A 27,441-nucleotide genomic window follows, 5' to 3' on the forward strand; every position below is an offset into this window, starting at 1 on the left:
GAGGCGCCAGCCGGAACACTACAGAGACTGCAGGTGTCATCTGGGTAAGCGTTTCATCTCCCAGTCTGCCACCGCCTGAAGTGAACAGGGTACCTGAAGACCTGAATGAGTAATTCTTTCAAAAAGATGCAGAGTAAGAGAAGGAAGTCTATTTTTAAGGAATGCAAAAGAAAAAACAGAGAGTTTAACAGCCTTGACAAGGTAAACAGAGAATAATCAGACTTCTAATTAAAGGTGGTCTCAGGCTAGCTGACCCGAGTATGAAAGTGACATTTAGGAATAAAAAAAAAAAAAAAAAACATAGCCAAGAAGATTTAATGAGAGAGAGTCTTTCCACTTCCCTCTCCCTGTGGGGAGTGACCTTTCCGACTCCCCAGTGACAACGTTCCCTCCAGATTTATTGGGCCTCTCCCTCGACTGCACTGGAATAAAGAGAAGAGTTGCCTCACCATCCAGACGCTGACCTTTAATTTGACACAGGCGGGGACAAGCATGGCGCACAACGCCTGGCCAACCAGCAGCATCAAATAGAAAACCGGACCCACCGGTGGCAGCAATGATTTGAAAGCCCAAGACCTTGTAGTGGCGCCTTTGCTGATAGACTTCATTTCCACCCGGTGCTTTGTGTGCAGGATAAACATGTGTGAGATGAATATCATAGTAGCAAAGCAAGAGCACTGGGTAATCACACCCAAACACATGGAAGAGAGAACAAAGAGAATGATTGTTGAAATGACACTGACAGGTCTGATCCTAACTAGCAGTCAGCTATTGTCTTTGAGTGTTAATCAGAGGCACCAGTCGCCCTGCCTCACACAAAAAGTGACAAGTCTTAAAGGAAGAGTTCAATAGTTTAGAAAATATGCCTTTTGGCTCTCTTCTGAGACAGATTAGAAGATTAATACCATTAAATGTCTGTACGTTTAATAAGGAACTATGGACATACACTGTATATTGAACATTGATGTAGCTGCCAGGTCTGAATAGTGAGCCAAAAACTTGCATTCTGTTTAACGGCCAGTAGGGGGCGACTCCTGTGGTTGCAAAAAAATCTCCAATTACATAGAATTCTTTGAGAAAATAACAGCAACTTTGTTTTGCCTTAATCTATTGGCTCAACAAACTTTGACTGGTGAGTTTGTGTTCGGAGTTTTCAAATATTAAGTCTTCTTTAAAGCAGTATGATGTTTTTTGACAATGATGATTTAATTTATGGCAAAATAGACATTAAAGCAGGCTGCGTTTTAGGATGTGGTTGCCATGCATTGTGTCCTCATGTTCTCGGATACACCCCGAGATAGTTATGTCTGGTTTCAAAGAAACCAATTTGTTAATAAGTACATTTTCTAGGTAAGTCTGTTTTATAAAGTCTATGGCTACATCCAGCAGTCATTTAGCTTAGCATACATCTAACAGCAACTTAATACATCTCCCTTGTTGCCGTTTTATGGGGGGTGACAAACCTGACAAAGCTCCAAGTCAAGAAATGGTGAATAGAATTGGTTAGCTTTAAATATGCTGGTAGGTGGATTTCTGAAACCATTGGACAAAGACTGACTGACTGTTTTACATACTTCTACGAGTTTTCATATTACACAAAGATCAATACTTTCTTGCTTTTCAAAGCCACAAATATAAAAGTGCTAGTGATCTTCTCACCTAATTGTATACACATTGTTTGTAGCCCAAAACGTTGCTAGTGCCAGTGAGCTTCTTCAAGTTCATTGACAATGCTTCTTAATCATCCTTAGAAGTAGTTACCTACTTTAACCTACATAATTTTCTGATGGCTGGTGTAGTTTTTTTTGCTACCACAGAGGAAATAAATTCCTGATGAGCAAAAACGAGTCATGATAGTTTGCCAATATTTACTGCAGAAGGAAGCAAATCCTCTTTCAGTCAGGCAAGAATTATAGCTGACAGAATATCACGATGAAGTGCTCAAAGGGACAAAAAGTGTGTGAGTATGTGACTTATAGTCATGCAGCACAACTATCATGAAAGTGTTTAATGTTTCACTTTTACGAGAGAGAAGACTTCAAGGATAATACAGAGTTGTGTGTCACTGGAAAACCTTTCCAACGAATATACAGCGCCCTCCACAATTATTGGCACCCCTGTTTAAGAAGTGTTCTTTAGCTTCTAATAAATTCTGTTTTTTTCTAAATAATATAGGATCACAATGGAAAAAAGAGGAAAATCCAACCTTTAATTCAAGTGCATTTATTCAGTGGGGGAAAAAAATCACACATTAAGAAATAATTCTTTTATATTAAATCATGTGTGCCACAATTATTAGCACCCCTGATGTTAATACTTTGTACAACCCCAATCTCCTATAATACATTTTTCTACAATTTTCAGTGTGAGAGTATGCTTCTGCAATAAAAATTGAATTTATTTTGAGGTTTTCAACACATCTTAACCAGGGGTGCCAATAATTATGAAGGACGCTGTATATACATATACACTACCATTGAAAAGTTTGAGGTCACTTAGTAATGCCCTTATTTTTTTCAGAAAAGCAGCTTTTCCCAATGACGATAACAGTAAATTAATCAGAAATGCAGTCTAGAGTCCAGACATTGTTAATGTGGTAAATGACCATTCTAGATGGAAACAGCTGATTTTTAATGGAATATCTACATAGGGGTACAGAGGAACATTTCCAGCAACCATCTCTCCTGTTCTAATGGTACATTGTGTTAGCTAATGGTGTTGAAAAGATAACTGATGATTATCTCTTGTGCAATTATGTTTGCACAAGGATAAAAGTGTGAGTTTTCATGGAAAGCATGAAATTGCCTGGGTGATCCCAAATTTTTGAACGGTGGTGTGTGTGTGTGTGTGTGTGTGTGTGTGTGTGTGTGTGTGTGTGTGTGTGTGTGTGTGTGTGTGTGTGTATACAGTGTAAAATTGATGCTGGTAAAGGCCAAGCTGTTTAATAAACAGGGTCATCTTATATTCAGGCAAGTGCAGAATTCCTTTTGCGGTCCAAGCCACAAGCAGGCAGTGAGTCATAGTAAAGGGTCAAAGGTCAGTCACACATGCAGTTATCATGGGGAAAAAATACTTGTGAATGCATGTCCTCACCCTCAGTCTAGAGGGAAACTGGTGCATTTTAAACTGTCAGGGCACAGTCCTGTCTGCTTTGACTACTTTTCATTGGTGCCCTCCTCCGGCTGCCTGACCAGACAGAGCAAGGTCACATCAGCACTTCTCGGACGCTTGTAACTGTTCAAGCGTGGGAGAGGCTACAAAGAGCAATAAACAATAATGATTTGATAATAATGAAGTTAACCCAGTGCCGTCCCATTGCAATTCTGAGCTAACACAATTAGCTCCTGCAAAATAAATCTCCATAGTTGCAATACAACAAGATGATATCCTTTAATGTGATCGCTTGTATGGCGGCAATGTGGGATGCAAGGAGTGCAGCACAAGGCCATCAGTTACAGCAGCTGTATGTGAGTGTGTGTGTGTGTGTGTGTGTGTGTGTGTGTGTGTGTGTGTGTGTGTGTGTGTGTGTGTGTGTGTGTCTGTGTCTGTGTCTGTGTGTGTGTGTGTGTGTGTGTGTGTGTGTCTGTGTCTGTGTCTGTGTGTGCGTGTGTGAGTCCGTGGGCGTGCGTGCGTGTAATCTCAGTAAAGAACTTTCAGAAGCAGATTAAAGCTTTCATACATTACTGTTATCTGAAGACATTTCACAAGGGCTGTTGTCCTCCATATCGCCACCATCACAGTCAATCAGACACAACATGTAGTTTGAAAAAGAGTCTGTTTTCAACACAGTGACAACAACAGTGGAGTATTAGCTACCAAGCACTGTCGTCCACTAGTTGTCTCTCACTACATAACATCTATTCAGGAAACACAGACACAGCATTCATGCAGCACTATACACTATACAATACAGTAATGCATTTAAATTTATTTTAAAGTTTGTTACAAGAGATGTCTAAACTTGCTGTATCAAAAATCATTTTGACCTCGGTGAACCAGGATTTGCAACACTTTGACTAATATTACAAAGGAGTAGGAAAGAACATGAGGCTAGATATGGTCTGAGCACGAGCAGAAATGGATGCACACTCCACTGTCAAACTTCGTTCTGTCTCAATATGCCCCCATCATAATTTCAGATTTTCCATCTTGTTTATTCCTATGTCTCATGTAAAATAATGCTTCCACTGAACAATGCCCATTTTCCCCAGGCAAGTTTGTTGGCATCAATCTGAGTTTGCTTGATCTTTTTGGTTGTTTGTGACTTGTAGCTTCATTTAAATTTGTTGGGTAACGAGACTGTATTTTTCTTTAAGTTATATTTGACTGCAGAGGTTCTGGAAAAAAGAGAAGGTAATAAACTGCATGTAACAGTACAAACCCATAATGTCTGCGGTGATGTCATGCCATTTCTGAGATGCTTAGTTTCTTTGACACAAGTACAGAGGAGAAGATCAACTTCAGAAACACAGCCGAGCTCACAGCATTAATAGGGGAGTGTGGCTCCTCTTTCCCTCGAAACATAAAATTACATTCCTATAATGTATTACCCGCGACCCTGGTGAGGATGGAGCGGTGTATAGAGGATGGATGGATGGATGGATAATGTATTATTGAAGATATTGGAGTAGGTTTATATGCAATCTTCATTCTTATACAACATATGAACGGTTCTGTACAATTGAATGGATTTTTTCATATTTCCTGTTCAGCTGTGCCATAATTTGGTATAGCTGCTCCACGTGTGCATATTTGCATTGATGATAGTAATTACACAGCTATGTACATCACATCAACGGCACCATATAATAATGAATTACAATAATTTGCCACTAATTTGAACTCACAGTGGTAAATATACTGCACAGTGCATCGTGAGACTATACAGACCCTTTTACTTTTCTTCACATTTGTAATGGTCCAGCTTTATGCTACACTCAAAGTCATTCATTGCAGATTAAATAAATCTGCAAAAAAAAAAAAACATCTTTATTTAGTTTTGACATCATGTGGTATGGAGTGTAAACTGATGTGAGAGAAAATTAATTTGAACTATATTAAGACTGAAAACTAACAAAATGTGAAAAAATGAAGGGGTCAGATTACTTTCTGACATCACTGTATGTGCTACTGACTGTGCATACCATGAAAACTTACTTTAAATTGAATAAATAAAGCACATAGTAGAATTGTCAAACTCTATGATTTCACTCATTCTTTATGTTTGGACAAAATACTGGGAAGATATTTACAAGGTTGGTGTTCTCAGTGTTAAATTTTTATCTATTTCAAAAACCTGCTGCTATATTTCTGTATCACCGAGACAGTTTCTGACATTTTCATGATACCTGTGTGGACTTTCTTTCACTAAAAGCTTTGTGAACGTTCCTCTCTAGCAGCATCTTATTTATCCATATTGCCAGTGTGCTTCAGGAGCACCAACTGTTTTAATTTGGGTAAGTCATGCTCAGTATTTTTGCACCAGAAAAAGGATGGCGTTCACCGAGAAACTGTTGACAGGATGTTAAAGGCGTTGCATAAAATAAATTTGGGTTAACTGATGCTCTGCCTCTGTTATTGATTCAATTAACACATCAGTGAGTGTAGCTCTTTTACCTTTTTATTGTGCTTGGGAAAAACAGATGAAGAACGGGGTAGTTTTACTGATCTGTGTTCAGTAAGCCGATAGCTATCAGTTTTGCTGATCATTTAAGTGAATGTAATATTATCTAACACAACTGTCATATTTTTGTTAAGCGACTAAAAGCACATGAATGTCTTTTTAATAATTTTACTGAGCAGTATTATGCATGAGCAGCCTGAGTTGGGTTTTTTTTTCAGTCAGTAGAGCTTTTTGAATGGAAATGCAGTAAAATTAAGGGTAGGAAGGAGAAAGAGGAAACAGAACGCTTCACCAAATATGATAAACAGCCACATTAATGAGATGTCAGACCTACTCAATTACACTGAAATTAGTCAAATTATGCTTGTCTAAACCTGACCCAGGTCACAGGAGCAGTCATGCAGTCAAACCATAACCAGGGTATTCAGTCCAGCTAAACCCAACACTGCCGATATTACTTCTCATATCATTTTTACGTGTTATTTTCACTTAAATTACACAGCGCATGGCTCATGTGTATATGCTGCAGTAGGAAAATGGTTTTTCAAACTGTCTTCTGTGGTGTGAAACTCCGAGGAGGAGCTGCCAAGCGAGCCATTGTCTTTGTTGTCTGGCTGCTGCATGTTCTTCCACACAAGCGCGAACTGAGCAAAGTTTGGTGGCACAGATTCCTGGTCGTCCAGGGAGCAGAGGCTGGGCACGCATCACATGAAATATGGAGTCAAGACAAGACTGCTTGTTTACAAGGCTTGAAATCTCAGCAGTCATTGATAACTCTTGACTTACTGGCACTGAGAACAATCATTTTCTGCAAGGACAGTGAAAAATATTACTGATTGTTCCTTTAATGTCCCCTTATGGCACTTAAGAGGTTCAAGGCCGTTTCATGAGTTTCTCCAGCCACAACAATTGGTGAGATGGGATTTGCGGCTCAGTCACTGGTGCCGCTGAGACAAACACAGTAATATGTTTACTTGATGAGTTGTCTTTTTGAAGACAGACATTCCACAGAGATGGGCTTTAACTGCTTGACAAGAGCAAAGTTTTCATTTTCATTTTAATAAAATAACTTAGTTGTAAACTTGGGGCCAATAATTTGCACATAAGGGTTGAGTTAATGAACACATTTTCCTGACCCCACTGGGACAAAATTAGATAAATTTCTAATGAATGTTCTCAACTCTGACACAACCCTTTCGCTGAAAAGCACACAGCAAACTCACAGCGCTTAGTAAATAGTTACTGTGTACAATCTGAGTATTGACTCATGAATAAACTTTATTAACATCTGATTACGGTATTGTCCCATTGGTACCATGGTCAACAAAATGCCAAATGTTATAAATGAGTTCAGCTACTCATTTTACAAATATCAGCCTTGCTTTTCAGTTCGAAACATCTGTCTTCACAATTCCTGCTGCCTGTGTGTGCTTTGGAGATGCTGTTCTGGTGGATTAAATCACCTTTGCACAGAGGCAGGCTGTTTTCTCCTGTTTCACAACTACACTACCGTTCAGAAGTTTGGGGTCACCCAGACAATTTCATGTTTTTCATGAAACCTCACATTTATTTTATTCATGTGCTACCATAATTGCAGAAGGGTTTTCTATTCATCAAATAGCCTTTCAACACCATTAGCTAACACAATGTAGCATTAGAACACAGGAGTGATGGTTGCTGGAAATGGGCCTATGTACCTCTATGTAGATATTCCATTAAAAATCAGCCATTTCCAGCTAGAATAGTCATTTACCACATTAACAATGTCTAGACTATATTTCTGATTCATTTAATGGTATATTTACTGAAAAAATAAGCTTTTCATTTCTAAGTCTAAGTGCTAAGTGAAGCTAATTAGCTGCTGACATGTAGAGTAGCTTCACATGTAGAGTGGTTTAAATTTATCTATTTGAGCACATAGTGTTTGAGTAATTATTTTCTAGGAAATGAAGGCAATTGCAGTGATATTTGATGGCAGTGCCATTAAGAACCTTTACTAGTCTTTACTAGCATATTGTGCTGGAATTGGTGTATTCCTCATTACCGTGTACAAGGTTACAAATTTTATTACTGGGAAAGTAACTCGGGTTTTGTTTGGTGCTAAGGCATTTTGAACTGTATGTTGGGTCCAGTCCTGTGCCAGTTGTTGTCTACGTACATTGTTCACGACCCTTGCAACTCTTTAATACTTGTACAATCACAATCAGCAACTCATGCACTCAGGTTCACCATCCAACAATGTTACATTTTTTGGCTGATGTCTTAAGGGGAGGGGCGTTAATCTGCCCCTTGACTTGCCCATTGCCCCCATGTATTTTAGGTTTTGCAGTGTGACTGGCCTTGGCACCACCCAATCTCCTTTTCTCGTTGCATCCTGAGTTATGACCAATCAACAAAGATTGCTTTTGTTTGCTGTTCTACTATATATGCATGGCCGAGCAGTCTCTTGCAGCGACTGTGATTTTGTGTGTTCGCCTGGTTGATGCTCAGTTACCTTTTTGTATTGACTAAACTGTCTGTGATGCGTTGTTAGTTTTCATTGAGGCAAAAGCGGCACTTCCAATACTGGGCCAGGTTTCTTCCATTGTAGTTTGTCTTTTTCTTCAGTAGCTCAAAATTTTCATTGAGCAGTAAATATCTTGCAATACCCAATTCTTCTGTTAGCATGCTGTTTAGTTCTCCCCTGGCAGAGCTGCGTGGTAACAATACTGTTATCAGCATAACAGCATTGTACAGGGGTGGGGTTGAGGCAGTGGGATAATGCATGACTCTTGGAAAAGAAACCCTTGCAACAGAAAACACATGGCTGTGATAAGTGTAGATAGTACATCGATGAAATGTTTCTTTTACACTATGTTATTTCCTGTGAAATCACATCTCTACCATCTATTACCATCTTGGTGTCACATTTACTTTACTGTCTCGGTGTTATGACATCTGACTCAGGCTGCTGTGCTGTACTTCATGCAATACTGGAAATGTGGCTCTTTATTTTTACTGTAATACTGATTGTTTATTACTCAGCATCAGCTAGGTGTGTAAAGTGTAAATGTTATGGCAGTTTGTTGATTTCATATTTGAATCTTGCGAGCACATTAATTCAGAGTGCCGCCCAAATATTTGTGCATGTTAAACATATTTAACGGTGGAAGGCTAATCACATTCTGGAGCTTTGCACCATTTTTATTTGCCTTCATGTCATTCAGATGATGCTCTCATCTGAGTTGTCTTAGCAAGAAAATTAAAGGTTTTGCGTCTTGCTTAAGGATTCACAGTATGCAGGGTTGCGGAATATATTGGTTGCTGCATGAAATAAATCCCTGCACCTCCAGTATTCAATGTAATGTCCCGCTGATCAGAATAAAGTACCCTCTCAGGCTATGGTATACTGTAATTAGATTTATTTTGGGCTCACATAAAATATAGTGGGTACACAGAGGTCACCTCATAATGACAGCACTGATGCTTTGACAAGAGCTGTTAGGGAAATACACAGGGCCACAGAAAAGGATATTAAATATAACTGAGCTCATTTCTAATGAAAGAGACAGATGTTTCACTCAGACTATCTTGCCTTGTTGAGCTTGTAAACTGTATTGTACGTTTGTTGGTTGTCATCTGTTAGACTGTCGCTGTGGGGTGTATTACATAGCATGTGCTGCTTTTACATTGGTCTCCTAAGAGGATATGAAAACTTTTCCTGGCTTCGCTTGAATTTGGGGGCGTTCAGCAAATCAATAATTAATATAAGTAAATGTTACAGACTGGAATTGAATTTTAGTTCACAACAGGGTGCTCTGTGTGCTGTGATTACAGAGCAGAACTCTGTTTTCTTAATAGTTTTAAATAGTTTTTTGCCGCTGAGACTGACAACAGTGGGATTCTAATTGCTAGCTGAAATGATGACTGCAGTAGATTGTATCTGCTGTGAATTGCTAATTGAAAAAAAAATTATTAAGCTATGAGGGACTTTTTCATCAACATTCCAGACTACTAAATTATATCATAACTGACATGACACTGATTTAATTTGATGACAGTGGAGCTAGTTCATTCTAGCAGCTTCAGATATAATGGATGCTGGTTTCTGTTTTTTTGTTCAGTATGTTTCAGATTTTATTTTTACAAGAAAAAACATTTTGACGATTGTGTTTGGCAAATGTGATGCTATTTCAGATAACAAGTGTCCCTGGGGTTGCTAATGTTAGCCAATAGCATTCAGGAGAAGCTCCACAACCACACCTTTAAATAGCCAATAAACAAGTGAGGTTTTGTGACACGCAAACATTTTTTTTCTGCATTAGAGTTTGACAGTGTAACTGACAGCCATGATAAGTTCAGCTAGCCTATATGTTTTAGCTACCATAAGAAACATGGCAAACATTCATTGTACGAATATACACTACCGTCCAAAAGTTTGGGGTCACCCATGCAATTTCATATTTTCAATGAAAACTCACATTTATTTTATTCATGTGCTACCATAACTGCACAAGGGTTTTCTATTCATCAAATAGCCTTTCAACACCATTAGCTAACACAATGTAGCATTAGAGCACAGGAGTGATGGTTGCTGGAGATGGGCCTGTGTACCCCTATGTAGATATTCCATTAAAAATCAGAAAAAGGGCATTTCTAAGAGACCCCAAACTTTTGAACAGTAGTGTATAGTCTTCACAGAGCTAATAATAAAATTTACCATAACCTTCAAGCTGCTAAAAACTAGCTGTTCACAAAGTAAATTTACAACACTAGTTGCACTTCCTGCAGAAGGAGAGAAAATGAGCGATTAAATGTGCATTAAAGTAGAGCTGCACTTATCTGCGTCTGAGTTAATCTTCAGTAATGACATGCGACAGCCCGGTCTCCACAAAATTACACTCCTGTATGACTAAACTGTTGTTTCAATTATGTTTTCAGAGTAAAGTCCTTTTGCTTTGGAGTAAATGTAATTTCTCACCTGTGACATTGTAGGAACAGTGGCCAGTTTGAAAGAGCATAATGTATTTACGGAGGCATGGAAGGTTTGTTAGGGGGTTTTGTCATATCATTTCAGTATCTGTATTTAAGTATTCATAGTTGTATGTAAACCTGGATGCATTTGAGACAACACTTGGTTCCAGGTTATTTGGAAATGCATCCACACTATATATCCATAACTTACACGTTCATCTTCAATGTTTGATTAACCACATGCACACTGTTTCAAAGAGACACACTGCAACACATGTGGGATGCTGCATTGCAAATGTAATATTAATTCAAAAGAGAACATAACTGAGGTCCTCGTTAATTGCGAAATCATCATGTTTGTGGCACATGGAATTAAGGACATCCTTATTGTTACTAATTGAGTCTGTTTTGGCCTGGACATGCGATGAAGACAATAGCTTCATTTCTCCTCACAAAGAGACGACCATTTGAGTGTCTGATGGCTCAGGCTTTGAGCAGACCCGTCTGACACAGACATCAATGGGGTCGGTCTTCAGAGGCTAAGCACACGAATAATAATTAATCTTCTTTGACATCATCATCCTCAGTGTCACCTAGCAACTGTCCACCTGCATTAACAAGACCACAATAGAGACCTGTCATGGACTGTGTGGAGCGGGGGTGCTCAATGGTTACACTGTAAAAGTATCCATGTTGGAACAGCGGAAATATAGTAGAGACGGTAAATCATTTGATAAACCTTTCCTATTTGTGTATGTAAATGTGTATATATTTTGTGTGTGTATATGTATATGTGTGTGTGTGTGTGTATGCGTATGAGTATTCGCGTATGTTCATATATAACAGCAACAACAACTGAAAAAAAACATCCGTATTCATTTGCCTCATCTTGTCTCATGTATTTCGCATCTTTTCTATCTTCTGAACTCCCCCACCACTGCACAGCAATTTCTGTTAGTTTAAGGAAAGGAGGAAAAGGTGAGAAGATTACAATCATTTATTTGTTTTCAGACTTGAGTTAGCAAATCCATCTTGTGGAGAGAAAATTAGTGAAGGCAGGATTTAAATAAGTTTCATTAAATGTTGATCAGCTCCATTAGCTCTACCAATCACCTTACTAGATAGAGACAAAAAAATACTGACTTTTTCTGAAAAAAGGTCTACACGTTAAACACATTCAATGTGTGGTTTCGGGATTAGTATTTTCTGTCTCAGTTATAAGCAAGATTAAACTCTCAAATGAAAAATACTACATTTTCAGGATCCACATTGTGAACTGCTTCTTCTCTCTAACACACACACAGATTCACACCCGCACAGACTTAAGTCTAACAGCAGTCATCTGCAGGAGTAAGAGAGGGCCTAAGCTGCCACTCAGTCTACAACTGGAAATTGCAAATGGTAGTGTGTTCAGGTAAAAGACTGTGACTGAGTTACTCAATGTGTTTACTCCTGGAAAATTGGGGAATAACAGGTTGTCATACGGTGACACATCAGCCTTTGTTAAAGAAATTACGTTGCTCTTCACCCAGCTCTCTGATGCTCGGCCTCCTGGACAAATTGTCCATTTGGCGAGTGCAAACTAAATGGAACTGCGTCTTCAGCATGTTGCTCTGCCGAAGCACAAAGAAACCGGGGCAGATAGGAATCCAATTATCCAAGGCAAATAATGGATGTCTCATTTAAGATGTGCGGCTGTTGCGACAGTAATGGCAGTGCCACAATTTTCCCGAAGCCAGTCTCTATCAACGGCATCTTCTGTTCAACACTAACTCATCTACAGCCATATACTACAAGCTGTCAAGCGTCACAGATCATAATAAATCTTTTGAAGGCAAGGGAAACATGGTTTCAAAGATGGAGTATTTACTCACATGTAGCGCAGGTGTGGGTTCTGAGCAAATGCTCGAGCCTGGATCACCTTCAGGTTACAATTCATGATAGTTCTGCAAAGAAAAAATACAAAACACAGATGAAACTGTGCAGAAATCCCCAAAACAAAGGAATATCTTTTCATCTGAGTGTAGTCGAATACAGGCACATTCACACTGCATCATATTGTGATGATCATGTAACAGCATCAAGGCCATTTTGATTTTTTTTCTCTCTCAATTCTTTTTGCTTGGTCCATTTAATTGTGCCTGCATGTCTTTACTCCTTGTCCTGATTTTTCTCTTTATTTTCATCTGTTTAGATGCTTCATAAGCTTTGCTTCATTTTCTGTCTTTTCCTGTTTAAAATGTTTTGTTGTTGGAGAAAAACAAAATGGTGGTCTCCTGTTGCAAAAAAAAAAAAAAAACAATCATGCAATACTTGTCCATTTCAAGACATTTTACTTTTTTTCTGCTGCAGTAGTGCATCATAACAAGACAGGTTTTGTGTATTTTGCAGTTCTTTATATTTTGCTTTCTGCTGGTATGTGTATGCACAGCACACCCTGCAGAGCTGACAGCCAAATTCAAATTCAGTAAGAAGCACCATTCCATGAAAGATTTGTGAACTGGTGTGTTGTTACCGTAAAAGGAGAGAAGCCTCTGATGACAGCATGCCTTCCCTCATTGTGTTAGCTTTTATGCAGCAAAACAACTGTTAAATCAAAGTAATCTTCATTTTGCTGGGGACCCAATAAAATCCTCTCAAGGACTCTTGGAATTCCCAGTGCCCCAGTTTGAAAACCACTGTTCTGGGCTACAATCATAATGACTTCTAATCTTGTAATCACAGATGTCTCTTTCCAAAGAAGTCATTGACATCATCACTGAGCGCCTCATAATGCAGCGAGCTGATTATACCCAGCTGTTGGTGCCAATTACCTTCTAGAAGTCTGATCATGCCTCTGTGGTGTTTGACTGGGATGCTGCGTTTCATCACCCACAAGATCCCAAAGTGGGGCTCTCGGACCTCGAAGAGTCCTTGAGAGAGTTTTTGGGGGGTTCCTTAGAAACACTATAATGGGATCCCCAGAAAGAATGAACAAAACTAATTTTCTTCTAATTCCCCTCCCTTGAAATAAGCACAACAATGCACACAGATGACTGTGGAGCTTTGGTTATTATCCTCCCAGCAGTAATGACAACAATAATGTGAGTTATACTGAACACAATTATATCTGTAAACAGCAGTGATTTAATGTGCGCTGCATTTAATGTAAGGTCTTAAACAAGTTTTAAAGTCTGGGGAGCCAAAGCAAAACATACTGGACTCAAGCAGCAGTTACAGTACAGGAATAATTTATGTCTCCTAACCACATGAAGAAAAAAATGAAAGGCAAATGCACTTGACCAAAAATTGTGAAAGGTGAAAGAAGCTTTTGAACTTGTTTTTTTCGATTTCTTCTTTATATGTATTTTTCCTTGAAAATTAGAAATTCGACAAAAGACAAGAAAAAAGACAGAAATCCTTTCAAACATGTAGTGGCCTCCATTACCAACTGGCAACAATGCAAAAGAAAGGTACAAAAGTCAATAAATCGACACATACAATAGCAGTCAAAACTTGTTCATTCAAGGATTTTTTTCCCCATATTTTCTGTATTCTATTGCTGAACAATACAGAAGAAACCTGAATTATGTAGTGAGAAAAAAAGTCCACAGAAAGTCAAAATGTTTCATCTTTTAGATTTCTCAAAGTACCCACAGATTGCTTTGATTGAGCAAGCACACCAGCATGTCACTCAGAAGTTCAGTTAACATGTGAGCCTTGTCGAAGTAAATGAGTGGAATTTCTCATTCTTTCAGTTCTGTTATTATACAGCAAATATCTCTATTCAACTATTGTGGAAATCCATATTATAGCAAAAACCATGACATTAAGTAAGGCGAAACAACAGTCCATCATTAAGTGAAGGTCAGCCTGTCTGAAAAATGTCATGGACTTTGGTTTTCTTTAAGTGCAGTTACAAAAAAAACAAAAAACAGTAGAAGTTCCTTGAGGTTACCAGCCTCAAAAATTGATCAATAGCACATCAGATTACAGCAAACGGTAGTGCTTTGCAGAGTTCAGCTAGCAGACACATCACATCATCAACTGATAAAGAAGAATCAGATCTTCATGGAGGAAATGGGAGATGCAGTGGATTTGGGCTTTGGTTTGACACTACCAAATTTGAGATTTCTGGTTGTGGCTGTACTTTCGTGAGATGCAGAGACGATGGCATCTGCATGTGTGAAGCTGGGATGGTGGTAACCAACATGGCCACCCAGCAACATACCATCTCATCTGGCTTGCACTTAGTCAGACCATCACTACCTTTTCAACAGTACATTGACTTACACACATCTCCAGGTTCTGTCAGGGCTGTTTGACCAAGAAGCAGAATGATGGAGTGCTGCATCAGATAACCTCCCACAATCACCAAACCCAAACCGTACTGGGCTGGTTTCGAATAAGTTTAACCACAAGGTGAAGGAAAAACAGCCAACAAATGTTCAGCATATGAGGGAACTCCTTCAAGACTGTTGTAAAATATCCATATGACGACCTGATGAAGCTGGTTGGAGAGGGTGATGAGCTTGCAAAGACGTCATCAAAGTAAAATGTTTCAACTTCAAAGAATCTAAAATACAAATCGTATTTTTGATTGGTTTACACATTCTTCTTACTACAAAATCTAAATGTGTCAGAATTTTGATGTCTTCCGAAATGCGCAAAATATTTAAAATCATCTTTTTTGTACAAATGTTTGACTGGTACTGAATGTTGTCACAATGGTGCACCAAAATAACAGGGATATGTGGTGGTATTCCACATAGATGGGTGAGAAATTAAAGGGAAAACCTCCTACAGTGAGTAGATCTGGTGGCTTTGTTATGGCGGAGGGGAGCATTTTGTTGCTATGGTTTGTCAATCTGCCCCTTAGAGGGAAGAGTTACTGAAAATCAATACAAAATGTTTGAGCGGTCTAAGTAATCCAATGATGAATCATTTCTATCCTGATGGAGTGGCCTCTCCCATCTTGATCCCATCCATAGGGCACGAAGGGTCACTAAATGGCTTAATGAATATGAATATGGTGTCTGCCATACGCTGTGGCCTTCATAGTACCAAATCTCATCCCAATCGAACACCTATGGGAAATTTTGGACCATAGTATTAGACATCTTTAAAAAGGATGCTGTTCATTTCTTTCCTCAGAGTTGGAGAAATAAAGGAGCACTGAACCTGTTCTGTTGGTACAAAGTGGCTGAACCCCTGACTTAGGGGAAAATTATGTTGGGTTTTCCTTTAATTTGTTACCCATCTTGTATGTACATACATTCAAATCCAATCCAAATGTTTATTTGCCTACACTTTAAAATATTCTCGAACAAAAGTACTAATGATCCTTCTGAAAAACATTTGCTAAAAGCTACATTGCTCAGTATACAACATAGATTGTAAGGTAAAACAATTATAAAGCCAACTGTGTGACACTGCTGTACACTTGTGCTAGAACAAATTAGTGTCAGCTTGCTAAGGACAGCACTGCAGTCTAATATTAGCATTTCAACTGCAAACGTTTGCATGATCTTTCATAAACGAGATGCGCACATGAAAATATGAGCATAGAACCATTAGTAAAAATATTATATTTAAAGAAATGTGAAGATAATCAGTTGTGTTCCTTAGAGAATATAGCAGTGGTAGGAAATACAATCAGCTCGTTATTCTGCAGAGGTATAGTTATACAACACATTGAATAAATCGGTGCATTTTAATTAATCATTGCACATTTTTTTCATGTTATTCAAATAAAGATGCTGATGATGGGGTCGAATGTAAAATGAGATGATGGAAGATATCCTAGAGTAACTTTTTCTTTCCTCGCTACTCCCTCCACACAGCTAACAGCCCCTCAAGGCAGCATCACAACAGCCCCTGTGAAGGCTTGACTTCAGCTGGGGAGGAGCTCGTGTCCCCAGACAAGGCAGCAGGAGAGAGGCAGTGGTAATGAGAAAAATGCTAATTTAGTGGTGGAGATATTGCACTTGGCCTCCCTGATGAGGGATCAAGGGGATCAAGGAAGAGGCCAGCTCTGACTTTGGAGGGCAAAGGAGAATACGGTTCTCTGCCGAGAGGAAAAAAAAATAGAGTTAAGAGGAAGAGGAGGTGGGCAGACAGCAGCAGAGAAGCAAGTGGAAGGGGTTAGAGAAATGTAAAGGATGTGGCCTCATAGTGCATGGTTACAAAGCAGCAAAAGAGCATAACATTGCTTTAAGAAGTGAAGACATGAGAATAAAAAAAAAAAATTACAACACTACAGCGGGGACCCCTAATTCAATTTTCCCTGCTGCTTTTTAGCATTATTTGATCAGTGGCTGAGCAAAGCAGAGGGAATGTTCCACCAGCGTGTGACTGTCGAGAATTAAAAGCTTGTTTAAACATCAGCTTGTGTTAGGATCAGAATCACACCCTTCACTCTCTCTTCGCTCTGCACAACCCGGCCAGCTCATCCTCGGAGGAGTGTAGGACATTAAATCCAGATGCTGCAACTTGCATTCAGGGATGACTTACTGTTCTTATCTCTAGGACAAAACCATTGGCCTCTGTGCAGTTAATAGGCAGGCAACCTGATTAACAGCGGTACTACTGTCCTTTTCCAGATCTGCAACACAGCAGGACTGAAATACAGTGAGTGAAGTGTCGTCCCCATCCCCCTGCCAGATAACAGCATCAACACTCACAGTCTCTGAAGTCCAGTGTAGAGCTCCATATCGACGTCTCTCAGAGTCTGCAATCCTGTCCAGTTCTCTATGTGTCTGCAAAGAGAAAGAAAGAGAATGGCAAATGAGACATTCTTGTTCATCCAAGGAGAAAAAAAAACAAACCAGGAGACATGACAGGAGAAACCTCTTTTTTTTATAAGTCCCAAGTTGCAAATTAACTGGCTGTGTGTTGTCAAAAGTTTTTGAATCCATATTCATTTAAACTGCAATTATTGGAACAGTTCTGACAGAGCGCTCTCTGCTGCCCTCTGATAGATTTAATTGCCAAGAGGCAGCTTCTGAAGCTTAATCTATGTGAGGGGAAGTGTGAGGGGGACAGACCAAATAAACACTGCAGATGACTTTACTTCTGCTAATACTATCAGACTCCCAGGGAAAACTCTGTCTATGTGCCGGGATAAAAGAAATGAAGCTGGCTCCTTTAAATTAGCTTCAGGAAAATGAGCATTTATAAATGATTTGTTTGTTTGATGGTTTGGAAATGAAATAGGCAACGCACATCGGGCACATGGGTTTCAATTAAGTAGGGGAAATGAGGAGACGTGGCAGAGGACGTGGCAAAGACTTTATTACTTTGTTTTGGAGAAGCAAAAATATGATTAGCGGCTCATGGGAACGTTGTCCTAAATGTCAAATTTCAAATCGATGCAACCAAACAATCAGTGAGACACACACAGAGGGTTTTTTTTACATGGCAGGATGACAGCTATCCTGACCTATATACCTGCACAGGGAAACACATACCAATCTGCAAGCTAAGCCGTAGACTTCTTGCGTCCTCAGTTCTGTGATCAGATAGCAGCTTGTATTTTATGACAGCAGCAGGAAAATAACATTCTTGATATTGGTTTTGGGAAAACTTGTGCATCTGATGTACTATGATAAGGCAGCATCTGAGACTTTCTGTTTATTCGAGCCCTGCGCTCGGGGGCGCATCACCTGCGTTTTGTGGCGAGGAGGAAACAGGTCTGCCAAATGTAGCCAGCACTGTTGGAAACTCCACAGCACATGACTTTATTGCTGGCTACTGGGCTGTCAGTTATTTTATGAAGGCTGCCAGGTGGGAGCAGTTAGCAGTATGAGAACATGAGTGACACAGTTTCTGGATGTTTTTCCGGTAAATGAGTTGAAGCATTACGATTAAATACCAGTAATTTTGATGGTAATGTGAGCTGAAGCAATCAATGCAAACAAAACTGGATTTGTGAAAGTGAACTGCAATGCTTTTACATGGAGTCTCTTCACTTAAGATCAAACCCATCTGCTTTCACACTAGTTTACCGATGTTCTGATCCCCATTTGTTTGTATCATCAACATCACCTGTTCTGCTTGTTTTCAAGTAACAGCACTGGTGTCATTTAGGATCCATTTACGGCTGTCATTTCAAGTGCTTTGCATTGAGAGAAAAAAAAAGACTTTTTCTAAATGCGTTACATCCAACAACTCCACTCCACAAGGTGGTAATAACCCAACTCACTATCTTGGCCCTTGAAAACGGACACTACGCACATCAATATGGTAGCAACCTGTCAATCACAAGGTAACCCTGCCCAAAAGCATACCTTCTTTATCATCTATTTTACTCTAAATCACACTGTAATGTACAAAATGAGCATCATGCTGTATCCAAAAAGTGTTGAAACTAGTAGTTGAGCCCATCAACTCACTAGAAAACTGTTAACTGAGGTAACAGATGAAGGAAGAAGTAGGATCATTTTCTCAAAGACTTTTGTGCCCTCACACTTCTTCTTGGAAACAGAGGAGTCTCCCCCTGCTGGCTGTTAGAAAGAATGCAGGTGTAAGCCATTTCTGCATTGGTTTCACTCTTCAGATCAGGAATCTGCTCTTGTTTTTTTATAAACATTCTTATATACAGTCTATGCTAAACCCCAAGGAACAAGGCAGGGATGTGCAGAGATTTTTTAGTGGTTACTGTTACTACAACTTCTGCCTCCATCAGCTGATGCAAACCAGCCTCATGTGCCAATTCACATGCTCTTTCAAAGGTGTGGAAGTATGCTGAAATGTGGTCACAGTTTTGTTCTTGTTTTCCATGTGTGCCAGAGAGCAACTTTCTTATGGATTGCTTGGGTGTCATCTTCGGACACCTCATCCAGTTCTGTTGAACACATCCATGACAACAATAGCCCTACCATTCATAAACTAACATAGCCGTGTGGATGAATTTCTTCTATAAGCTATGATGTTCTATTTCATGCTGCTTTGTCACCCACACAGATCATTCTGCAGTCACACCTATCAAGGATCAAAACAATAATCAAAGGGCTTGGAGCACTTTCTTTAAGAGTGCACAGTGTGTGTGGAAACTACTGGAGCCACTTTCTCCTGTCACTTTAACGAGACAAGGAGAACAAAGGCCAGTTTCAGTTTAGTAATAAAAGGCACTTCCACATACCACTTACTGATGTGTACATATGCGTATAGGAACCAGATCCAATTACTCTTTTTCAACACCTGGCTAGATTTCAGTCTGTTTCAAATAGTTGAATACATTACAGTTAGTGTTTTAAATTTCACACGGCAGTATTCTAGAGTAAATGGGGAGTTCAGCTATAAGAACAAAGGCGAATATATTAATAGCCTGAAATAATAGGTTTGGGTGCTCTAAAGAGTGCTAATGAACACAGCTTCTGTTACTAGTGTTACATAGGGCTGCTCGTGCTGGAGACAGTCACTTATTCACAGATACAATCAGACAAACATTCATACTGTCACTGCAGAGCCACTAAAAGCTGACCACTGTGAGAGCAAATGAAACGAAACCATGTGGCAGCTATAACTGCTTCACACCGGCAGAGTCACGCTGCTGATGTTGAGATTAGAGCTGAACTGGGGGCAGCTGATTCTGAAGGCAGGAAGCTGAGTCATTAATGTGACCTGCAAGCAGAAAGACGGATTCCCCTCGGGAGGCTTTGGTTGTTCACAGAACTGCTGTGTTGCCCAAGAGACAGGTGGAGAGGGCAGGATCATAGGACGATAAGTCCACACATGGACCCGTATGTCCTGTAAGGTTGGGGCCTCCTCAAAAGAGGAGCTATGCTCGGTTATCTTTCACAAACTGAGTGCACATGGAGCATATTTTGACCGGCAGAAACATTTTTTTTTATGAAGTAATAATTTAATTTAATATCTGTTGATGTTCTACGGGTAGATCAATATTTAATAATTCAGGTTTTGATTTGAATGTTTAATCATGTTGTAGCAGTTATTTATGAGCCCAGTTATTTCAGATAAACTATTTTTCGACTCATTGCACAGGCAGTAGTGGCATCCTCAGAACAATATTTTCAAATAGAGACAATAAAATGAGCTTAGCAATTTGAATCTCTGAAAAAGTATGCATACATTTCTAAATATCTTAGCCTTTTTATTTGGATGACAGCGATACTCAAACTAGTAGGATTACACATTTGTTCAAATGAAAGAAGCCAAGTTCCAAAGAGCTTCTCATGAAAATCAGGAATGTTTGACTTTCTCAGTTTCCACAGATGTTCGGTGAGGTGAAGGTCAGGTCACTCTAGAGGAAGGTCCATGAAAGACAGCACTTCTTTCTCTTCTTTGGTCCTTGAAATGCATTTGGGATCATTATTATGCGGCAGTATGAATTCTTCTTCACATAGAGGATGGAGCATGTTTCTGAAGAACAAAGTGCTACTTCATCTGGTCAGCATGGAGTCTATTCAGCTCCAGAACAGCAAAACATGCCTACACTTAAATATTCCCAATAGCATGTTCCACTGTGGGTTTGATCCACTGCAGTACCATCCGGTCTCCTCTTCATCTCCTCAGATACACCCTTCTGTTACTGCCACCCATATGAAACTGGGATTCATGAGTAAATCGATTTTTTTTCCTCCTATTTATCCACTGTGAAATGTTGTTTAGCCCACCCCAGGAGTTTGACCTTATTTCCCCTCCTGAGAATTGTTTTAGAGATACTTCACGTCCTGAGATCATTACTACAGAGTCTTCTTTTGACAGGATATTTGCTGATTGAGTCTTGCATTCTTTATTTAGTAATTCCTGAATCTGTGATGAAGTTCTTTTTGTAGGCTTCACTGAACAAAAACTTTGAGAGAAAACCTTTAGTGTAGTCATGATTTGACACTGAGAAAGCCTTTCTGTGCTTAGAATAACAATTTCAGTTGGGACACTGTCACTTACTTCTGATACTTGATTGTTTCCCACAATTACAATGCTACTTAATGAGTAATTCAATTCAATTCAATTCAATTTTATTTATATAGCGTCAATTACAGTCAACTCGTCTCAAGACGCTTTACAGAACCCAAATGCCTGACCCCCAGAGCAAGCCCAAAGGCGACAGTGGCAAGGAAAAACACCCTTTTAACAGGGAAGAAACCTCGAGCAGAACCCGACTCTATATAGGGGGGACCCATCTGTCTGCTGGCCGGGCGGGTTGAGAAGGACAGAAGAGGGCAAGGGGGAGGGATGGGAGAAGAGGGAGGGGTGGGAAAGCAAGGAAAACACAAATGTTCTGCTGAAAACTTGATGGACGGTAGTATTTATAGTAGTACTGACAACAGGTGAACAGTAGCTGCAGGGTTATTTATTTGAACAAACCTCTGATGGTTTGATTAGATCCACTTGAGTATGATGGGTTTCAGTGGAAGGATACAACTCAAGGAAATCCAACCTTTTGTACAAGACCACTTATTCATCACAGTTTGACCTAGAAATAGTGCAAAATCTTAACTATTCTTCATTTTATTGTAACCTTTTGTGTGTTTAAATGCTTCTAAACCCTCAAGCTTTCTCATTTTCAATTTCAAAGTGATCACAGAGTTTTGGACCCCACATTATAAGACTGTGAGAGAAAACAGTCGATAGCAGTCAAAAGTCAATAATTTTAATAAAAAGCTGCGATGAAAAATATAAAAATGACTATTTTAATAGCTATAAAGACTCAGTGAAGAGTTAATTTACAAAGTTTAGTGGATGAAAGAGAATATTGTTGGTTTGGGCAAAAAAAAAGTAAGTAGGACCTAAAGACACAGATTAAGAGAAATCTTGGCATGCTACAAATGCTTAATGTCACTACTTTTTCTGCTTGAGCTTACTCATCGTACTGACTGATGAATTAGCTTCAAAGGCCCCATGTGGTGAAAATCCATTGTCACTGTCTTTTGCACCTAGATGGTCTCCCAGCTGTGAAAATTGTAATGCTGGAACAACCAAAAATAGTGGCAATTTTGAATGCGATTTGAAACTACTATACAGGGACTGGTAGGTTACTGTGTCGCCTGCAACATAAACTCTGCTGATGTTTACATCTGTTCACTTCACTCCTTCCCTCTTTGTGCTCATATATACTGCATATTGATACAGCCAAATTCCGAATCAAGCTGTTCTCAATTATAAAATTTTCTGTAACCTATTGTACATATTACTGATGAGCCAACAGTCACTTCAAAGGCATTTCCATAATTGCGGTTGTGAATTCTGCTTCATTTCTACATAAAAACACTATACCAATAAAATGTTAGAGGCAATAGGAAGTCCTGCTCTCACATGAGTATTCATGTCTGTGACAGTTGCTGTGTGGTCAGCTGTTTCATTTTATGCTGTCAATCACAGATGCAGAGAGTTTTCTTCCTGAAGGGGGCGTCAACAACAGCAAAATTTAACATTACAGATAGAACCCATTTAAAACAGGACTAATACTGTCATGGTGAAGTCAACCATCTTTATATTAAAGTATAAAATTCTAAGACACATTCTGGGAACATGTGGGACACCCGCTATTTTCCTGGGGGGGGGGGAAATAGCGGGCAAAGTGTGTAAATTACAATCATTATTTTACTTTTCCAGAACTAAAAAGAAAACACTGCTAGTAAAAGTTCTAATGTGCAGACCTGAACCTCCTATATGATTCCAGCAGCTGCATTTATTACACTTGTTCAAGCCAATTTGATGCACTGAAACAGTTTGACAGTTTTAGAAAATTTCTGCACTCACTGGGAACAGCGATAGAGGTGGAATTTGACATCTACAGTGATTAAACACAAAATATAACCAGCTTGCATCAAAGAGACATAATTTCAGCAATATAATATCGTGAAATACTGGCGTGATATGAAAGAGAAAATATAATCTATGCGAGCACCAAATGTTTTCGTCTGCGACACGACTTTATGCTCCGTGGTATAATTTTGCACTCTACATTTTCATCAAGCTGCTGTCAATGAACAGCAGAGAGGAAGCAAGCAGCACCTCCCCACGGACCTGAGCACGTTGTCTGTTCAGAACCTGTGATTGTCCACGGCACACTGAATATGCATGTGGATTAGGCTGCTGTGAAAAAAGATGGATATGAATAACAAAGATGCTGTGATGATACAGGAGCGTTCAATCTCACTCGTGTTATTCCCACATCCTCGGAGGATGCATGAAGAAAATGGTGCCAAAATAAAATCAGCATAATTCAAAAAGTAGTGGAGATGCTAATGTTTTACATTCCAGGCATTCAAGTAGGCACTCTCATCCTGACTTGCAATGAGTGAGACAGTGCAATCATTCAAATCGCTACTTTGTCAAAATGAATATTACACACAAGAAAGAAGATCTGAGCAAAAGGAATGTTTTTTTCTTGACAACATGATTAGAATTAAAGTCTGCTTGCTTCTATTTGTCTCCTGTCTCTTATCTGTCTTTAAATTGTTTGTTCTCTGTATAGTATTTCAAGATCCTGTTTTCTGAAAGTGCCTTCTAAATAAATTTGCCATGACATGGCCTGATTAATAGCTGTTGTGTACAAAGGAAATGAGCAGGATAGTATCAGAACAAACTGTACTGGCAGATCCACCAGCTTGCTCACTTGCATACAAGCCTCTGAAATTACAGCCACCTTCCATCTGCTTTAGAAAATGGCCTCCAACAAAGTACAATCTGAACTGGGTGGCAGGGTGGTTTGGTGCTTGAGGAGAACACCCTGGAACCAAACAGTAACAGATTCGATCTCAGCAACAGCCATCTGTTGTGCTGAAGTGGCCCTGGGCTACGCACTGAACCCCTACCTGCTATCTTGTCCTGAGCTTCTGTGAAACCCAGAAAAACACAACCAAGAAAAAAAAATTGTTTTTCATTTCTTAATAGGTAAACACAACAAATTACACTACAGAGGCCCAAACGGGGAGAAAAGAGGGATTTGAATATCACAAACTGTAAGGATGAAAACAAGAACTCTCTGCTCTCCTTTAGCAGCTGCTATTGATGTATGGAAGGTTATTAATGACAGAACTATTGAGACCTAATCTCAGCTGTAATTACTTTGCCTTTGAGGGATGGAGTACAAGGATGGACAGATTTTTAAGTGCGTAACAAGTTTTGAGTGATGATAATATTTGAGGAACTTTTAATTTTGAGCAAAGGGTAGCACTTTATTTTTGCTTAGCTCTTTTGATATACACTGTATAGTTTTGGCGATTTCTTCTTTGTCAGTGGGGTTCAAAAAACAAACTAAAATTTTTTGGAATTGATGTGAAAGTTAAAGTAACAGAGTGGTGTTCGGCCATGTCCTCTTCGTGATACATTTCAGAATGACATCTAATTCAGAATGAATTTTACAGACTGACATACGATTGGATTGTTTCCTAGTGTCATTGTGTTTCATCAGGACACCCATAAGAAAATCAGATTCACTTATATCTGTATTTCCATGTTCTCTGGTGGCATAAAGAGAAAGCAAATATTATAATTTGTAGTGATTATGTGCCTTAACAACAGGTTATCTCTGCAGCCCATATATTGATCGTATTAACAATGACAAGCCGGTAGAGAAACAAATGAAAATGAGGTTTCATATACAGTAATTTTCTGGGCTGGTTAATGTCTGACAAAGTCGCCTCAAATTGCTTTTCACTGTGTGACTGATCTGCTTAATGTGAAGTTCACAGAACAGTTCTAGAAAATGTCTAGCGTTTTTTTTTTTAATTTTAAAATCACAGATTCACATTCAGCTGTCGTTAGTTGAAGAAATGAACCACTTGGAATTGGATCAAGGCTGAGTTCAATTGTCAGCTTTATCATCAGCTCAAACAAACAGAGCTGACTGACAAAACAGACCACAGTTTGCTCCAAAGGAACCCGACATTTTAGGTTTGAAAACACCCTTAAAAACTGTGGAAAACATTCTACAGACATCAACACATGGGTGTGTCTATTTAAAGCAGTAAAAATAGGTGTTTTTTTTAGCCACTTGGGGAAAAGATGTAATTTTGTTACAGGTACTCAGATACTACAAGCTTCAGCTCAGTGTTCACTGTGTAATAGATTTGAAATATTTGACAGAGTATTAACATGAGATCTATCAAAACTGTGACTGTCACAGAGGGATGATGACATGAATTTGTGAAACCGATGACCCAGCAGTTTAAATTCTGGGTCAGATGCACTACAGGTGTCATTATTAAATAATAAGACTGGGATTGTATCAATCTTTCTACAGTGTGCAGACATAGCACACATTGATCAATAGACAGCATAAACAACCCCTGAATGTTTGAATCTGCTCAAATGAAATGAAATTGAATTACAGCATCAGTCTCATTATTCAATTCCCATTTTAATAGCCACACTTTGTAAATCCTCAATCGCAGCCCTTCTAATTTGTTCACTGCCTTGTTTCAAATTGCAATTTTGATTTGAAATAGATTAATTGTACAACCTTACTTGGGGGCAGCAGAACAAGCTGTACAAACAACACTGATATATGCATATATCAAGCTGATAAAGCCAACATGCTGCCTAAACAGTTACCTATTTACATATCCAGCAGACAGGGAGCAACATTAGTATTCACTTACTCTCCTTTAATCTGTCTCCTTTATTTTGGTCTCCTCCAACTCCTAAGGGAAATATGTGGATCTCCAGCAACTAAATGCTCCAGTATGTTCACCAGTTGGTCGCTAACTTTGTCTGTCTGCTGTGTGATGCTCGGAAGGAAGCCTTTTCAGAGGCTTGTAAGGCTTTAATGCTGGAAATGAGATTAATGGGAGCAGTGAAGCTGAAACCGTGGAATGTAAAAACAAAAAAACAAGCTGAAAGATGCTAAAATGTTTTGCAGAGCTCTGGGAAACTGCAAAGCTAGGTGAGCAATCTTTGTAACTCTATCAATACATGAGTCTCCATTGAAATCACACCCACCGTTAAATCTATTGTTAAATAAAAGATTTTCAAGTCCAGCTTTAAATCTTCTTTGGCGTCACCAAGTGGTTTGAGTTTCTGTATTCTAGGAGACCTTGAGCGAGGTGTTTCCTATCTTTGCTCCAAATAATGTGTTAGTTTGTCGCAGTGTGAGGTTTTAATGGGCAGCAACGGGAGATATGTCAGTCAGTCTTTGTTAATCAATAGGATTAGAAACAGCTCTTTAGCTGCAGGGCTGTGCGAACCCATGCCTGTAACATGAAGATGCGTGACATGGTGTGTTTGTATAAAACATGATTTTATTGCTACACTCTGACTGAAGCATTCTCTCAGCTGAAATGTGTGATAATACAAAAACAAGACACATGAGGCTCCCAACAGCACAAACACCAAATAGCCTCTGTTTCTTGGTAATCTCCTCTGATTCTTCCCATTGTTTCCAATACCGCTGTCTGTCTGTGATTTACGACTTTGTTGGGATGATCTACAATGCTCGCACCACTGCCTTAATGGGAAAATGTTTAATAAAATAGAATGTCTCTGGTGTGTTCCTGGGATATTGATCTATATTCTGCCTCCCTCTCTGTTTTCATAGAGGGAAAGCAGCACTCTTCTATAGCCCAAACACTTCAGAGTGGGGATGCAGTGGTGAAGTAGCACTCCTCTAGATTAAAGCACACGCCTCACATCAATCAGATAACCTGCTTTTTTTTCCCTTTTTATGCGTGACTCATAAGTGTTTGCGAGCTGCATCGTAAAGACGGGAAACACATCGTAAGGACAAGGAGGAAGCAGCGATGATGAAAAACAGAAGAAAAGGAAGCTATTTCCTGAAACATTTACTGGAACTGGGAGACTAAAAACAAGTCATCCTCTAAACCAATCAGGGGCAACATTTGGCATGAAAGGCTTATGAACGAGAATCAAGTATTACAATCTCTCCGTTTCGCTCATTGAGACAAACCCACGCCTGT

General features: G+C 39.3%; 1 protein-coding gene across 6 annotated transcripts in view; it reads right to left on the reverse strand.

The window, feature by feature from the left end:
- ntrk3b (neurotrophic tyrosine kinase, receptor, type 3b) overlaps window positions 1-27,441 on the reverse strand; it is a 236,453-nt gene that overhangs the window by 178,653 nt on the left and 30,359 nt on the right. For all 6 annotated transcript variants that reach the window (XM_051941541.1, XM_051941537.1, XM_051941545.1 and 3 more), the window contains exons 2-3: window positions 17,239-17,313; window positions 12,451-12,522 (exon numbers count right to left, since the gene is read on the reverse strand). In XM_051941541.1, coding sequence (XP_051797501.1) covers window positions 12,451-12,522; window positions 17,239-17,313 — 147 coding nt within the window. The remainder of the gene's footprint in view (window positions 1-12,450; window positions 12,523-17,238; window positions 17,314-27,441) is intronic.

The sequence above is a fragment of the Acanthochromis polyacanthus genome, chromosome 2 (genome assembly GCF_021347895.1).
Source record: "Acanthochromis polyacanthus isolate Apoly-LR-REF ecotype Palm Island chromosome 2, KAUST_Apoly_ChrSc, whole genome shotgun sequence".
Taxonomy (NCBI): Eukaryota; Metazoa; Chordata; class Actinopteri; family Pomacentridae; genus Acanthochromis; species Acanthochromis polyacanthus.